Source organism: Lithobates pipiens, unplaced genomic scaffold (assembly GCF_037356315.1).
Source record: "Lithobates pipiens isolate NorthernLeopardFrog02 unplaced genomic scaffold, aLitPip1_a1.2 Scaffold_27, whole genome shotgun sequence".
Lineage (NCBI taxonomy): Eukaryota > Metazoa > Chordata > Amphibia > Anura > Ranidae > Lithobates > Lithobates pipiens.
The window spans coordinates 158,696,175-158,714,336 of record NW_027507788.1 but is presented as its reverse complement, the minus strand read 5'-3'; the positions used below and the strand labels follow the sequence as shown (position 1 = coordinate 158,714,336).

The 18,162-nt window shown below is 45.0% G+C and overlaps 1 protein-coding gene across 1 annotated transcript in view; it reads left to right on the top strand.

Annotated features, from left to right (window-relative positions):
• The window catches only part of SORL1 (sortilin related receptor 1), a 155,031-nt gene that overhangs the window by 95,414 nt on the left and 41,455 nt on the right, over positions 1-18,162 (top strand). The window contains exons 24-29 of the mRNA XM_077457755.1: positions 2,634-2,756; positions 3,426-3,545; positions 5,713-5,838; positions 8,924-9,031; positions 9,409-9,540; positions 11,369-11,500. Coding sequence (XP_077313881.1) covers positions 2,634-2,756; positions 3,426-3,545; positions 5,713-5,838; positions 8,924-9,031; positions 9,409-9,540; positions 11,369-11,500 — 741 coding nt within the window. The remainder of the gene's footprint in view (positions 1-2,633; positions 2,757-3,425; positions 3,546-5,712; positions 5,839-8,923; positions 9,032-9,408; positions 9,541-11,368; positions 11,501-18,162) is intronic.

Below are 18,162 nucleotides of genomic sequence, written 5' to 3'. Positions count from 1 at the left end.
ACAGACACTGGTATATACTAACAGATGATGTGGTTCTGCGTGAGTTTGTGGATTCCCGACCCATGATCACATTTACATAGTAGGCGAGGTTGAAAAAAGAGTCCATCAAGTCCAACCTATGTGTGTGATATGTCAATAGTACATTGTATATCCCTGTGTGTTGTGGTCGTTCGGGGGCTTGTCTAATAGTTTTTGAAGCTATCAATGCCCCACTGCTGAGACCACCGCCTATGGAAGGGAATTTCACATATTTGCTGCTCTTACAGTAAAGAACCCTCTACGTAGTTTAAGGTTAAACCTCTTTTCTTCTAATTTTAATGAGTGGCCACAAGTCTTGTTAAACTCCCTTGTGCTAAAATGTTTTATCCCTATTGTGGGGTCACCAGTATGGTATTTGTATACTGAAATCATATCCCCTCTCAAGCATCTCTTCTCCAGAGAGAATAAGTTCAGTGCTCACAACCTTTCCTCATAACTAATATCCTCCAGACCCTTTATTAGCTTTGTTGCCCTTCTTTGTACTCGCTCCATTTCCAGTACATCCTTCCTGAGGACTGGTGCCCAGAATTGGACAGCATATTCCAGGTGCGGCCGGACCAGAGTCTTGTAGAGCGGGAGAATTATCATTTTATCCCCTTTTTAATGCATGCCAATATTCTGTTCTTTTTATTGCATGCCATTGCTGAGCTTATCTACTAGGACACTCAGGTCCTAATCCATCCTAGATTGCCCCAGAGGTTCTCCCCTCGATGTATAGATTACATTCATATTTTTGCCACCCAAATGCATTATTTTACATTTTTCTACATTGAACCTCATTTGCCATGTAGTTGTCCACCCCATTAATTTGTTCAGCTTTTTTTGCAAGGTTTCCCTGCTTAGCTTACTATCGTCCGCAAATACAGAGATTGAACGGTTTACCCCATCCTCCAGGTTGTTAACAAATGAAATAGGATTGGTTCCAGCACAGAACCATGGGAACCCCACTACCCACCACTGACCATTCCGAGTACTCCCCATTTATCACCACCCTCTGAACTTGCCCGTGTAGCCAGTTTTCAATCCATGTACTCACCCTATGGTCCATGCCAACGGACCTTATTTTGTACAGTAAGTGTTTATGGGGAACCATTACATTGAAATGTAAGAAGTCCTTTAAGGATTCAGGAATCAATTTATTAAGCTTTACTGAATGCGATAAGGGCATCATGTTACTCCTTTGCATAAATGATCACATGCAATAAATAAAGGCCAATTTACCAAAAAAAATAAAATTGGCGGTAACTATTGCAAAAAATCGTGCGGTTAACGGTTAGCTTCAATTCCAGAAACCGAAAAAAAAGTGTGATATTTAACACCACCTATTTACTGGCGGTAACGAGTGCGCTATTTCCTGTTGGAGTGAGAGGGAGTTGAGAGAGAACCAGTTGCTGTTTTGTCTCCAATGGAGCCTTTTGAAAGCAACCTGTTGCAGTTAAACATGCTGGGAGGAAGAGGAGGAGGCTTATGTTGATGGCTTGGCATCATTTTTGGGGGAGCACGCAGCTGGACGACTTCACTGATCGCTCGGCGCTGCGAAAGTTCTGGCTAACAAAGGAGCTGATCCTAATGCTCTGTGAGGCTGCATTTTTTTTCTTTTCTTCCTGGAGACCACCACCCAAAGGAGTGTGATCAGGGCTGTGGGATGGGGACTGTGTAAACTTTACCTTCATCATTGGGAGAAGATGATGGTCTTGTGCCTCCATATCCCGTGTAGCAGACTGCTGCATCTGTATTATACAAAAGGAAAAATAAATCATAAAAAAAACATAGATTAATAACCAAAGTGTATGCAGTGCATGATGGTGTACATACATGTGTCATGCAGAGATATTGCAAGCAGACAGCGTGCTGGTGTAGGCCATGATGGTTTACATGATCAGAGCGTGCTGGAGTTTGGCCATGATGGTGTTCAACTACTTGCCATGCGCGCCACTAAATCCACTATGTTTGGCTTCTCCTCGCATCTCTCGCTCAGGCCCGACATCGTGGCGGAAGTTATGCTCACAGGAAATGGCCTTAAACAACCTTTAACCACCCACATGTGCGATAAATTACTGCATGAGAAAATGTGGTAGTTACCGCACGATTGAAAGACTACCGCTGTCCTTATTTAAAGCTAAATTCTTAGTGAATTTAACTTTTACAACGGATTTTCTGCATGTGGTAGTTTACTGCATTTTGTTTGCCGTTATTTAACTCTTAGTGAATTGACCCCTTAGCCACTACACAGCGGGAGGTAATAGAGATCTTTCCACTAAGGATACATAGAGGCATCTTGATTGTGATTAATAGACAGTATTAGTATCTAGCTCCTTTTGAAGTGAAAAGCGTCAGTCCACTTGTCTTTCATGAGTGTTGGGATGTATTTGCCCTATACCAGATTGTAGCTGATGATATTTTTATATATTGCTGATTTTAATGTGGAAATAAAAATTTTATTTTATGAAAGTTCCTTTTTTTTTTTTTTTCCTCGTTTTTGTTGTGCCACAATAAAATCCCCTTCTCCCCGTTGTCTTTTGTGACATAGTGATTTTTTTCTATTTTTCAGTGTCCATGTTCTGTGCTTTATCCTGTAAATTGTTATTTTTTAGCAACCACATCATGTGACCCAGATACACTATTCAGATGCCAGGAATCGGGGACCTGCATCCCACTGTCCTATAAGTGTGACCTGGAGGATGACTGCGGAGACAACAGTGACGAGAGCCACTGCGGTTAGTCATTTGTGGATTTATCCTGGTTGCAGTGCTGTATGGTAACCGATTCACCTTGTATAGCTAACAAATTGCTCAGTGTGTCAGAGTTCACAGTCCCTTCCATTAAAGCTGAAATCTGGCTTTCCCTTCAGACTTGCACATATGTACAGGCTCCTCTCCTGAAATTAGATACTGATTTCACTGCACGCTGTGAGCTTCTCACAATCTGCATTAGGCGATGCAACATGTCAGAGCCTACCCCATTCCTTGGCTGGGCAGGCTGCAACTTTGTCTAGCCATTTCCTTCCCAGCCTTACTGTCCTCTCATTTATTGGATATCCGTTCTTTCATTCGTGGTGGGCGATACCTAAGGGCAGTCTTACTACTCAACGGATGTCAGCACTAGCTTGAAAAGAAAAGTTCAACTTCCAGTATACTTTTGAGCTGTAGGGGAAGCTGGCACAAACCTTAGGAGAACATACAAACTCCATGCAGATAGTGGTGGGAAATTAACCCAGGACTCCAGTGTTGCAAGGCATGCTCACAGGCATTCTACTTTATAGGCTAACAAAGTTCATAAATGTAAAGTTGATTTGTCTTCATTTCAGATTAAAATGTAGCATTAATAGCTTCACCTACCTATAAATTGATTTATAGTTGCGTTTTATATTTCTTTACATATTCCAGAGGCACACCAGTGTAAGGATGATGAGTTTAACTGTACCTCCGGCATGTGTATACGCCAGTCCTGGGTGTGTGACGGAGACAACGACTGCAGGGACTGGTCGGACGAGGCCAACTGCTCAGGTACTAGTGGTTTTGTTGCAGCCCGTGCTCGGCTCATTGGCATCTTTTGTGTGTCCCATGTTATTCATGTTAGATGACCAAAAAAGGTTATAAAATTACGCAGGGTGCTGCTCTATCCCTCACAATTTCTGATAATTCCCTGTTGTCAAAACGACAGCCGGGGATTGCTGTGTAGATAAACCAACTGAAATTGCTGCTTTAAAAAATAGAAACACAAAAGGCCTCATTGACATGGGTGTAGTACAGTGTGCACCCGTGCAAGGGCCGTGTTTACCCACACAGATGTACAGGTGTTCTATACATCCCTGTGGAGGCAGTCCTATACTTTTTAAAATGGGGTACAGCTGCTGCTGTAACTATTTTGACATCAATGCAAAACAGGGATAAGAAACAAAGATATTTAGTAAAAATCAGCTCACAATACACATTGATAGGCACACATTTAACCCCTTGATTACTTTAGATCATAGGTCTCCAAACTATGGCCCAGGGGCTGATTGTGGCCTTTTGCTTGCCTTTATCTTGCCCATGGGGCACTATTCCATCCAATGACACCATTAGAAGGGCACAATTCCTCCCACTGATACCAACGCTGGGGTACAATTCCTTCCATCGATGCCAACAATAGGGCAGAAATCCTGCCGCTGACACCAACAATGGGGCACTATTCCTTCCACTGATGCCATCAGAAAGGCACAATTCCTTCCACTGACACCAGCGATGGGGCAGAATTCTTTCCATTGACACCAGCGATGAGGCAGAAATCCTTCCATTGACACCAGCGATGGGACATTGTTTTCTCCCACTGGATGCTAGGACATTTTCTACTCCCACTGGCCCTAGTCTGGCCCCCCTAAAGTTTGAAGGACAGTAAACTGGCCCTTTGCAAAGTTTGCAGACTCCTGCTCTAGATGTTAACCCCTTCCCAGCCGGTGTTAGTACAGTGTATAGTTTTAGCACTTATCACTGTATTAGTGTTATTGGTGATGTTTGCCAGTTCCTACAAAGTGTCAGAATGCCCGCTGCACTATCACAGTTCCACCATAATTAGCTGATTACCGCCATTACGAATTAAAAATAAATACCAATGCCAGTATATATACCATTGTTTGTACTAGGGTTGCACCGACACCGAGCATTTGCATGAGTACCTGCACTCGTGCAAATTCTCTGATGCTTAATCCGATACCCATGTGCTCAGCATAGCAGGAGGGCCAGGCAGCCTCACAGATAATTGGTGCAAGCATTTACAAGCATCAATCTCCCTGTATAGCTTTCAATAAATGGCTGACCGTCGCTCCTCCTCCTCTCCCTCCCCCGCGGCTGTCAGCTGCTTTATTGAAAGCTTTACAGGGAAATTGGTGCTTGTAACTCTCCCCACCACCACACTGATCTCTCCTGACTGTTCACTATGTCCTCCAGCTCCCTGGGTCCTGCTCTGGTGCCCCCTTATCTTGGATCTGCCAGGATGGAGAGTGGTCCCATTCCCTGTCTCAAAAGGGAGATATCGGGGGTCTGTTTAGACCCCTGATATCTCACCAAAGCCCCCCAACAGCGCTGATAAAAAAATGTTTGTTATAAATATTTAAAAGGTTAAATTGTTAAAATAAAAACACACCCTCCACCCCAAAAAAAGGCATTGTAAAAAATAAGAAAAAAATATGAATTGTAAAAAATAATAAAATTAAATGTAAAAAATGTTATAAAAATAAACTGACAGTCCACACCTCATCAGTGTTGTATATTTGTGCCGCTGTCACATCACATTAAAAAAAAGAATCCATATCGATGAGTTTAAAGAAAGAAAAAAAAAAAAAAGTATCGGTACTTGTACTCGGTCTTAAAGTGGTATCGGTGCAACCCTAGTTTGTACTGTAGACTCTCTAGCTTTCACGCAGACAAACTAATATGCGTTAGGAAGTGCAGAGAAATAATTTGCTGGGTGTGTACTTATAAATTGGAGTCACTGTTGTAAGTTGAAATACATGACAACATGCACAGGAATATTTTATAGTTTAGAAAGTAAAAGTCTGCTAATTGTTATGGCCACAATTAACACATAACACTTACCATATAACAACCCCCCCAACCACCTCCACCCTTAATTTAGTGTATGTAGGTTGCCCCAACATAAAGCACTTTGATGACTCCTCTCTTGTGTCTCCAGCTGTCTCCCATACCTGTGAGCCGTCCAGCTTCCAGTGCCATGATAGCCACTGCATCCCTCAGAGGTGGGTTTGTGACGGTGACTCTGACTGCCAGGACGGCTCCGATGAAGATCACAGCATCTGCGGTACGTGTAGGGAATCCTGCGAGATATGCAGCTCACAGCACTCACATCTGTGTCCTTTTCCACTGTCTGTTTTCTGATCTTATTCCAGAGCTTGCCGTCATTGGATCTAGCGTGGAATAATCCTTTCCCCTCTCAGTACAGTAACCTGGTGCTGCGACTTGAGAATGCTGTGTGTTATTCTCATGGGTGGGGCTGGGGTAGTAAAGGACAGTCTGTATGGAAAGCTGCAGAGCAATAGCAAATAGACAGAAGCTAGGAGCAGAGGGGAGGCCGGAGGTGGGGGAGTTGAGAGGCTGGAGAACACAAAGGTTAAGGTAGCTTCTGAACCAAGTAATATGGATCTTGGTGAAGGTTAGTCAGGATCATTTGTACCTGTATGGATATACTGACGGGGCATTTTCAGCACCAATTTTGCATCATATTTTTGGCCAATGTTTTAGTGTGTTTTTTTTTATTTTTTTCATTTTAATTTTTTTACAACCAGACATTTCAGTAGAAGACATTTTATTGGTGTTAAGATTGTACTTTTTGTATAGTTGTTTTAGGAGGAGGTTTTGCATTGAAATTAGAGGGAAAATTGAAGGTTTGGGTTAAAGAAGTTGCTGGAGGGTCAGCTATAGAGGTTAAAGGTTCTATTAAAGGTTAGGTGGAAGGCAAAGGATTAGAAGGAGGGTTAGGAGCTAGATGTGAAGATTGCCATTAGATTGAAGGCTAATATGGGGTTTAGGAGTTGGATGGTTAGATCATCAGTTATAAACAGAGTGGGTTATAGTTGGAGTTTAATAATAGTGGCACTAAACAATATCCTTCTAAAGAATAAAATAAAAAAAATAATAATCCATACACATCCACCACCTAATGGCCCTGTAATCTATAGTTCATTAAATGGTTTCTTACTTTTTTTTTTTTTTTTTGTTTGTTTTTGCTTCCTTTGTATTGTCCTCTGGGGGCTCTTGATCCTCTCCTTTCTCCATCCTCGCTTGCGTTTTGTTTAGAATGAGCAGGGCCGGTGCTACCACTAGGCAAACGAGGCAACCGCCTAGGGCGCATTGCTGCCTAGGGGCGCCCGGCCACTGGTTTCCCTCTGCGTCTGCTTGCTCTGCAGGCTGCAGCATGTAACTAACAGGCAGCTGCTCTATCCAACCGGTAGTGTAATTGGAGGCACAGTGCAGCACTGGAACCAGTGCTAGAGGAAGCAGAGCCAATGCTTCCTGTAAAGCGCCACCTCCTGTCACATGGGCAGGGCAATGGGGGTGAGGTCAGGGGTGGAGCCAATGGGGGCGACAAAATGAGGTTTCGCCTAGGCTGTCAAAAATCCTTGCACCAGTCCTGAGAATGAGCAGTGCATATTCATTGCGGTCGGGCACTGCTCTATGCACACTGTTCATCCCATAGTCTAGGGCAGGGTTTTTTCAACTGATGTTCAGCGGAACCCTAGGGTTCTGCAGCAAATGAACATTGTGGCGGATATATATCTGCTCAATGTTTCCTGTATTCTCAATGCACGCCGACAGGACTGTCAGTATACATTGATGCCTGATTCTTCCTCTGTAGGGCCGGCTCCTGTGAACTAAAAGGGTGGCGCCAGGAGTGCAGAGAGCAGGAGTGCTGAATGCAGACTATGGAGGCAAGGAGCAAGTAGAGATTGTGTCTGAATGGTAGCAGTGATGCGCACTGGATTTGAGGGGGGGGGGATGCAGAGAAAAGGAGCATGGCTGGATCGGGAGGTGAGATCCTGTGTATTGGAGGGGTGAATGCAGACACTGCGCCATGAGGTTTTTTTTTCCTGCATAGAAATATGCAACGCATGCATTTTTCTGTGCAGAAACAACTCGCCCAACACCAACATTGTGGCGTGAACAGGGCACATAGAAATCCATTGTTTTCTCTGCACGTTTTGTCAAAAAGCCCAAAATATTCTTTGCAGGTCAAATCTGCACATTTCTCATCAATTCTTATACATCTATGTTGTAAACAAAGCCCAACTGTTCCTGCAGTCTGCTGCTATGTTTATGAATCACAATATTTGAGAGTATTGTTCAAGTTCAATAAGGCCTCATTCACACCATATGTGCATAAAAACCGAGAGAGAAAACGCAGATTTTTACTTGCATCAATTAATTTGGGCTTATTCAGCAGTGCACACATTATTTTACTTTTTTATTTTTCTTTCCCTCCACCTAAAAGATTTCAGGTTGTACAGTTTCAGTTTATAGGTCACATTAAAGGTGGAAAAAGTTCTGAAATGATTTCTTTGTCTCATCTTTTTACATCATAGAAACCTGACATTTTCACAGGGGTGTGTAGACTTTTTATATCCACTGTGTGTGTGTGTGTATATGTATGTATATATGTGTATATGTATGTGTGTATGTGTATATATATATATATATATATATATATATATATATATATATATATATATATATATATATATATATATATATATAATATGTGTGTGTGTATATAATCAATTTTTTTTTTTTTTGTGTGTGTTAGCTTGAGGGTAGAATTCAGATTTGACATTGGCTTTAGTGTTGGCATGATGATTAGAAATATGGTTGGGATAAGGATAAGGTTAGATTAATGAGTTAGGGTGAGTGTTCCGGTTTAGTTTAGGCATTAGGATGTGAGGTTCATGTTAACAGAAACCAGAATTAGGATAGTAGGGGCAGTTTTTTGGTTTGATGTTTAGGGTGAGGGGTTAGACAGGAGTTGAGGCACATTTGAGGAGTAGGAGTTAGGTTATGGTTAAAGGTTATGTATTGGAATGAAATAGTTAGGTTTTCTGGTATAGTTGTTGCTACACAAAACATTAACTAGATATGTCAATGCAGAATACACGTTGGTGATGAAAATGAGTGCTGCATTTAATGTGTTTTTCCAGAAAATTATAATGATGAAAGTGCCCTTACAGTGATACTGCAGTAAGGTTGGTGTATGGGTCACGGCATATGGAGCAGATGGAAATAGTCTTTTAGCATCTTCTTATTCCTCAAAACATCCCATTGTTCCTTTTCTGGACAAAATGAGCTAAATAAATTGTTCCTTTAACTGAGATAGTAACAGTCTGATCTCCTTCCAGAGAAGAAGTGTAATGGTTTCCACTGCAGCAATGGGACGTGTATTCCTCTGGGTAAACACTGCAATGGTGTGAAGGATTGCCCTGGAGGCGAGGATGAGCAAACCTGCGGTAAGTAAAAGCTTATATCTGTCCTGATTTGCCATGGGTACTACAGTTATTGCAGAGGAGCTTGGTTCCCAGGCGCCCTCTTCTGGCAGGAAACTGGAGAGTGCAAAATCTGGTGCAGCTCTGCATAGAAACCAATTGGCTTCTATCTTCAGCTTGTTCAATTAAGCTTTGCCAAAAAAAAAAAAAACGGAAGCTGATTGGTTTTCATTGCAGAGCTGCTCCAGTTTTAGTAAATCAACCCCATTATGTGTTTATATAATTACACACACACTTTATATTTAGCTGTTTGCCTGGCATTGTTTTAATTTTACTTGCTAGTTTCTATTTTTTTGCTCCTGTATCATAACACTCATCCACATATAACGTCTGTCATTTAGAGCCCCTATGTACACGCTACATGGATTTTGTGTGCAAGAACCGTCAGCAATGCTTGTTCCACGCCATGGTATGTGACGGAGAGACACAGTGTCGTGACGGGTCTGATGAGGATCCTGCATACGCTGGATGTTGTAAGTAAAATACAGTTCCAATAATTTCTCCACTATGCTGCCAGTTAATAAGTTGTAATGCAGGAGGCGGGCCTTCACAGGGCATCTGTGTTCTAAAAGTTTGAATTGCTGCTTTGTCAGCTTTACCTCTTCGTAAAGATGTTCCGTTCTTTCCATGTTCTTTCTTTTTTTTTTTTCTAATTTGCGTTTCACCAAATTCTGTGCAAATCGCCTATAATAGAGCCAAGCAACAACAATGGTGAAAGAGAGATTAACCCTATCAGGAAGTCTGCAGGATCTTAATATATACAGTCTTGAGAAAAGAAGGGAAAGGGGGAAATGTTTGAAACCTTTAAATGCATTATAATGAACTCAGCCAGACAAGATGCAAAAGTTCCTTTAAAAATAAGGATTAAGCTTTCCTTATGTTTAGAAATCTTTTTTTTTTTTTAATCTCCATTTCCCTTGCAAATGTGCACCTGCTTTGTGCCTGAGCCTTATATAAAAGAACACATCCATAGCATGCTATTAGACATCCATGTTCCTCCCTACTGGCCGCTGGGTGTTGTAGACATTAGCTGTACAATCTACTGAACAGTTGCTTGATATACACTCTCAGACCTAGTTCTAGAATATTTTTGCACACATAAAATCTGCACTACCCAGCAGCAAGGATGGAGGAACCTGCATGACTAAAGGGATGCTGGTGATGTGTCCTTTATAAAAAGCTTAGGTTCAGAGCTGCCACATGTGGAAACTAATTTTCACCCCACTGTCGGACAATGAGGCACATGGACTACATCACGTGACTGCAAGATAATGGTTTGCGCTTAGTAAGGTTATGTTTATGGAAGTTTATTGTTGGGGACTTGATGATAATAATGCTCTTGTACAGTATGTAGTACTTGTGGGCTTACATATGCTTTAAGGGTTGGAATAAAGTTCTGGAGAGCAGTATTTCCAATATGAATCTAACATTAAAAACACAGGGACACAACCCTAAACAGGTGGAACGTTCAGAACTAACCTTAGAAAGTATAATTTTAGTGTATGTGCACGTGTTTGGGCGGGAGGTGGTAAGGAGAGATGGTTGAGCTGCAATTTTTCCACCACCTGACTTACCACCCCTTAAACTTCAACGGTGGCTGAACAGGGTTGCAATGTCTTTTGACAGAAATATTCTGTCCTGATTGGTGGGCAGTTCTAATGCCAAACATGACCCATTAGGGTGAATGGGAAGGCACCGCAGGCATGAATCAAATGCTAGGCTTGCTTTTGTACTATTCCCATTCAGAATATCCAAGCATTCAGGAGGCAGAAGTATCCTGACTGCCTGACAACCACTTCTGTACACTTCACATTCAATTTCCCCATGGATCACGAGAGGTCCTTAGAGAAGTTGATGTTTGTAACAGATCTCCAGCACAGGGGTAAGCCAGGCAATAAGTGAATTTAAGTTAAAGTAAAAGTTCTGATAATGGCCCACAATCAATTCAAATTCATGATGGTATTTAAAAAGTTGAACATAATACAATTCTATGTTATTCTATATTTCTCTTTTAAAACTGTCATTTTCGGTTTTGGCACCAAAATTTCCATTTGGTGTACCGCTAATATTTTCCAAGCTATTATTGTTATCACCTGTATTCCCAGCACTCTTTGACCCAAATATTGTTAGGGTTTACATACACTCTCTAATAGCAATAAACGAGAAATGAATCTTTCAACAGTGTACAATGGATGCTTCAAAAGCCTCTACAGACATTGAGAATGTCCTTGACAAATGACTATTGCTCAATTTCTGTCCTACCCTTTGTAAAACTTTAATTTGTGTCTTCTCACCTGCCAGCACGAGGTCCAGAATTTAAAAAGAGTTGTGATCCGCAGAGTTTCTCATGCCTGAATGGCGTCTGTATTAGCCTGGAGTGGAAGTGTGACGGGATGGACGACTGTGGAGACTACTCGGATGAAGCAAACTGCGGTAACTCTCCATACACCTCTTCAAATAGGCCTTTATTTAACCACTTCAATACCAGGCATTTTCACCCCCTTCCTGCCCATGTCAATTTTCAGCTTTTGGTGTTGTCACACTTTGACAATTTCGTGGTCATGCAACACTGTACCCATATGAAATATTTATAATTTTCTCTTATATTCACCGACCGACACAGCGCCTCTCTAACTAAATGGGTTGTATAGCTAAAATTGTTACACAATACACAGAACTTTAATCCCGCCCGGGGGGGGCGGGCCCCGTGCTATCAACCCTTCCCACTGCTCCTAGCAGCTTCAGTTTTTTTATTTTGCCTAGCAAGGAGAATGACCTAGGAAACCCTGCAGGCCTCTTGGTCCATATTTTTGCTGCAGGTTTGCTGCTTTTTGCGCAAGGTGAAAGATCCTGAGATCTTCTATCAACTGTCGGCTGGGTGACAGGCTGGTTAATGATATCCTTGTAGTCTCCCCAGTCCGGCCATCGAGCGTGAGCAGGCCGCAGCTAAGGCTCGGCAGGCCACGACATGCCTCAGCTCCAGAGGTGGTCGGTAAGCTTCAATGCTCCGGGGTATATATATGACCGGGCTACTATTGTCTGCATCACAGTATACCAAGGCCAGCAGCCACCCTGTAAGTGCGTAGGAGTGGGTCTGTGATGGAATGTCTCCCAGCTCTTCAGGACTGGTAAGTAGGGCTCTCCCTTCTTCGGTGGGTGAGCAGCTGGGCATTCCCTGGGGGGTTGATTCGGGGGCCACCTCACCTCCCTATCTTCTCTCCCAAGTCCCCATCATCCCTCCTTCCCCCCTCTGAGGGGGGTGGCTGCATGCGCTGCGGGCTGTGTGGGTCGCTGTTTCTCACCTGTGGTGGTCTGTGCGGCTGGCGTTGGTCCTGGTCAAGGTCTGGGGGTCCCAAAACACGTTTATAGAGGTTGTTCTGACTGTTAGCAGGCAGCACGTTTTTTTTTTTTTTTTTTGCTTTGCTCTGTCACCGCATGGCGCCGATCCAGGGCCATCTTGGATTTGGGAAAGCTATAAATTCCCCTGGTGAGCTTCAGCAGCCATTTTCTTTATGATTCTTATTGATTACATTGGTGGCCATTTTCTTAAAACCTGAGTGCTTTTTTCACCTCTGGCCTCTTGTGGCAGCATTACATGTGCTTTCTCTTGCTGCTTCCTGTATCCGCTGTGTGTGTGCAGGACGCTGGATGGCTTTTTGCTGAACGCTGAAGCTGCTATGCAGATCGTTGCACCACTGGTGGGAGCTACTGCTGCTGACAGTTTTTTCTCCTCTGTGCAACTGGGAACCTCCTAGGGACTACAGGCACTGCTGAGGTGATCACAGAACGCCCCAGAGTGGGGAGTCTAGCGCGAAGTAACCCCCCCACCCCTCCCCACGCGGTGGTGGCAGGAGGGTGGGACCTTCACTGTCCTAAGTCCCCTTGCAGGTGGCAGACAGGCTAGGGTCAGCATGGCTTCAGAAACTGGTGTTTCTTCCCCCGAAATCCAGGCTATAGTAACCGGGTCACCTGCAGTTAGCGCTGTGCGCATGGTCATCCTGATGGCGGTCCTGGACTCCTATGTTGCTAAGATAGAGGTGGCAGGAAAGGTGCACGTAAGAGGCCCCCACCCCCCGTCCTCTGGGGAGAGCTCTGATGCAGACTCCGGCCCTGCTGCGGCTGGAGAACCCTGCTCTGACCTATCAGACGTGGCTGACCAGGACCGTTCGGACAGTGAGGATGATTCCCCGTCCGGCTCCAGGAGCGACAAGGCGCTTGTTGGAGCACTTATCACAGCTGTGCGTGATACCATGAAGATTCAAGAGCCAGCGGATTCCTCTGATGTACCGGTTCCTTTTGGGTCCTGCAAGCCAGCACGTTCACCTAAGGTGTTCCCGTATTTGACTTATTTTGACAAATTCATCTACAGGGAATGGGGTTGCCCGCAACGAACCTTTTCGGTCCCCAAAAATTTGGTGGTGCGTTACTCCTTTGAGGAAAGCCTTCTCAAAAAGTGGTCGGCTCCTCCGGTCGTGGACCCCCCAGTATCTAGGTTAAATAAAGTAACCACGATTCCGGTTGAGAGGATTCCTGCATTCAAGGATCCCGCGGACAGGAGGGCCGAAGCAGTGGCTCGTTCCTTGTTTATGGTTGTGGGGTCAGCCGTACGACCTGTACTGACATCCGCACTGGTGTTGCAGACACTGACTGAGTGGGCAAAACGTTTGCACCGCAAATTGGGAGAGCAGAATGCCTCCCCTGTCTGCGCGGAACTAGCAGACCAGCTAGTGCATGGCCTTAAGTACCTTTGTGACGCGGCCCTGGATACCCTCCCTCTCCTATCCAGGGCCTCAGTGACCGCTGTGGTGCTGAGGCGCCTCATTTGGCTGAAATGCTGGTCTGCTGACCAGGCATCCAAGAAAGCCCTGACGGATCTTCCCTTCCTTGGCGAACGGCTCTTTGGAGCCTCGTTGGATGACATTAAAAATGCCACAGGTGGTAAGAGTACACTACTCCCACAGGCCAGGAAGGCTAAGGAGCCACGCCGCAGGCAAGGGCCCTCCTTTTCCGCTCACAAACGGCTTTTTCGTCCGCCCGGTGCTTCGGCAAAATGACCCCAGCCTGACAGGATGCCCAGGGACAGTCAGAAGCGTCCCTGGACCCACAAGCCTAACAAGTTTGTGAACAAAAGTGCTACCGCATGAAGGTTTGCCCCCACCCATGTCTCAGGTGGGGGGTCGTCTTCGGGAGTTTGCAGCCCGTTGGACCTCCCGGTTATCAGACCAATGGGTCTGCGATCTGATTTCCACAGGTTGCAAGATAGTTTCTCTCTTGGCCGCCAAACATTCTTTCCCTCCAGCATACCCGTGTCCCCGGTTCGCCGGGAGGCCCTGTTAGGGGCGGTGAGGGACTTGCTGATTTAGGGGGTGATTGTACCGGTTCCGGAATTGGAACGCTTCCAGGGGTTCTACTGAAATCTGTTTGTGGTTCCCAAGAAGGAAGGGATACGTCCAATATTGGACCTAAAAGCCCTCAATCACTTTGTAAAAGTGCAGAGGTTCAGAATGCAATCAGTTCACTCAGTAGTCGCTGCACTCCATCAAGGGGACTTCCTGGCGTCTTCGGACATTCAGGATGCCTACCTGCACATACCCATATGCCTTCGGCATCAAAGGTTTCTGCATTTGGCAGTCGGGAAGCCCACAACCAGTTTGTGGCTCTTCCTTTTGGCCTGGCATCAGCCCCCGAGTGTTTACTGGCTCCAGTGTTGGCGTTGTTGAAACAACACTGGATCGCGATCATGGGTTACCTAGACGATCTCCTCCTGAGAGCTTCTTCCGCCTCAGAATTAGGAGGATGTGGCGATCACCTTGCAGTCCCTGCAAGCATTTGGGTGGCTGTTGAACCTAAAGAAGTCGGTGGTGGTACCGACTCAGCGTCTGGAGTACCTGGGGTTACTATTGGACTCCAGGCAAGCAAGGGTTTTTCTCCCCTCAGACAAATTGCTGACTCTCAGATCTGCGGTCCATCTACTGATGAACGGCAAGTGGTCATCACTCCACTTTTGCATGCGGGTGCTGGGGCTCACGGTAGCTTCTTTCGAGGCAGTACCTTATGCCCAATTCCACACCAGTCCTGCAGAAGGAGATCTTGACAAAATGGGACAAATCTCCATTGTCCCTGGATCGGCAGATCCAGGTGAGCCAGCCAGTCAGGGGCTAACTGATCTGGTGGTTGAGGTCCCCGGTGATTCAGTCCGGAAAATCGTTCCTTCCTCTGAAATGGAAGGTGGTCACTACGGACGCCAGTCTGTCCAGCTGGGGTGGAGTGATGGGGATTCAGTCGGCTCAGGGCCTCTGGTCGACAGTAGAATCCAAGTTGCCAATCTACTCGAATTGAGCGATCAGGCTGTGCCTCCGCATGTGGTCGACGTGTCTTCAAGGGTGTCCGGCCAGGATACAGTCAGACAATGCCACGGCTGTGGCATACGTAAATCACCAAGGGGGAACAAGAAGCTCAGCCGCTGCTCGGGAGGTCGCTCACTTACTTCGGTGGGCAGAGCGACACGTTCCAGCCCTGTCGGCCATTTACATCCCGGGGGTGGAAAATTGGCAGGCGGACTATCTGAGTCGACAGATGCTAGACCCAGGAGAGTGGGCATTGCATCCGGAGATATTCAGGCTGCTGTGCCTGAAATGGGGCACACCAGATGCAGATCTATTGGCCTCCCGGCTCAAAGGGAAGGTACCGAGGTTCGTGTCCAGGACGAGATCTGTGGGCAGACGCGCTGGTGGCTCCGTGGGATCAGTACCAGCTGATCTACCCCTTTCCTCCGCTGAAACTGTTGCCACGTCTGCTTCGCACAGTGGAAGCCGAGGGGATTCCAGTACTTCTGATTGCCCCAGATTGGCTTCAGCAGACCTGGTGCGCCTGGTGGCAGACGCTTCCTGGCGACTGCCGTTGAGAGAGGACCTCCTGTCTCAAGGTCCAATCCTTCACCCTGCTTTACCATCGCTGGCTTTAACGGCCTGACTATTGAAAGCCAGGTATTGAGGATTGGTCTCGGCCTTTCGTATCAATGAGGACATTGTATTGCCATCATTGTGTCCTAAGCCGAAGCACCCCAAGGAGGTGGCCTTTCACGCTCTGGATGTGGTTAGGGCTCTGAAGGTGTACTTGTCTGCCACTGCTTCTTTTCGGAAGTCAGACTCACTGTTTCGGTGGCTGGTCCTAAGAAGGGCATGACGGATCATCGGCCACCATTTCCAGGTGGATAAGACAGATTGTAGTCCAAGCCTACGCCTTGAAGGGGCAGGTGCCTCCCTTTCCAGTCACGGCCCACTCTACAAGAGCAATTGGAATGTCGTGGGCCTTCCGACACCAAGCGTCTGTCACTCAGGTGTGTAAGGCGGCGACCTGGTCGTCTGTCCATACGTTTACCAAGTTCTACAAGGTAGACATCAGTACATCGGCTGATGCCTGTTTTGGCCGCAAAGTTCTGCAGGCGGCAGTGTAGTTGCAATTACATTTTTTCCTGGTTTTTCGATAAAAAAACGCAGTACTGTTTTGGTTAATGCACTGTTGCATTACTTCCGCACTGTTGCAGCCTTGGGGATCACTCCTGTTTAGGATACCCGGTTATAAAGTGGTGTTTTTCCGCACACTGTTGTTTTTTGTGGGTTTAGTTTCACTAATTCCCACTTGCCATGGTGGATGAAGTTTTTATGCTGTTTTTTCCCACCCCTCATTTGGCACTGCTTGGGCATGTCCCATTTAGTTACAGAGAGGAGCTGTGTCGGTCGGTGAATATAAGAGAAAATAGGATTTTTTGTACTCGTCGTAAAATCCTTTTCTCTAATTCACCGACCGACACAGCACCCACCCTTTTTTCTACATTATACTGCTAGTTGACGTACTAAAGATGCTAGCAGCAGGAGGAGGGTTGATAGAACAGGGTCCGCCCCCCTTGGGCAGGATTAAAGTTCTGTGTATTGTGTAACAATGTTGCCAAGTTTCTCCTAATGGCAGGCTTTACAACCCATTTAGTTAGAGAGGAGCTGTGTCGGTTGGTGAATTACAGAGAAAGGATTTTACGGTGAGTACAAAAAATCCTATTTTTTTTTTCACACAAATGGTGCTTTCTTTTGGTTTTATTCAGTGTTTGTTTTGCTAAATAAACAAAAAAAGACAATTTGGGGGAAAAAAAATTCTTTCTTCATAAATTTGTGCCAAAGTGTGTTCTGCTACTTTTCTTCGTGAAAATAACCCAAATTGGTGTATATTATTTAGTCTATGGTATATACGTCTGAAAATTGATCAGTCCTGATCTACCAAAAGCCTACCATTTCTTGAGGACAGTACAGTAAAAGTACCCCCAAGTGTCCCCTTATTGGAACGTATTGCAAGGTATGTCGACAATGTTTTTGTAAAATTAGGAAATTTAAAAGAGTTTTTTCACAATTTTATTTTTCTATTTGCTGTCACTAGTGCAGTACAGCATCATCCTATAACTTGTATGGCGATGATCAGGGACACTAACTGGTGACAGTATGTTCAATATTTTTATTTTTTTTTTCCACCAGAGAAATAGTGTTGCTATTGTGATCAGGATTTTTTTTCTTCCCAACGCATAATTGCCTATACCAGTGAATTTCACGGTTATAAGCAACCATTTTTACTGAATGAAATAGATTCATTGTTTACTATTGTGGTTAGCTGTGATTGGCCACAGGTATTCACATGGTACTGGTGGGTTGTGAATGGCCCTGTCTGCCATGTGATCACTCTGACCAGAGATCAAAACAATGAATGGCATGAATCAAAGCCATTCATTGTGTATAACTGTCATGTGATCTGCTGTGACTGATCATTGATCACATGGTTCCGGCAGCTGCCGGTACACTGATCGACATCCACCAGACACAGTAGATGACAGTTCGCGCGGCCTGTGGCATGTTTCGGGAGGACATCATATGACGTCTACCTGGAATGACGAATGTCCCGGCCACTATTTGACTATAGGCTGGGCAGGAACTAGTTGAAGAATGTTACCACAACATTTCATATTCCTGTTATGTGTCTGTTGTACCATGTACTTGTGTTAAAAAGTATCCTGTTCTCTTTGTTTTGCTTCTTTTGTGTGATCCTGCCAGTCC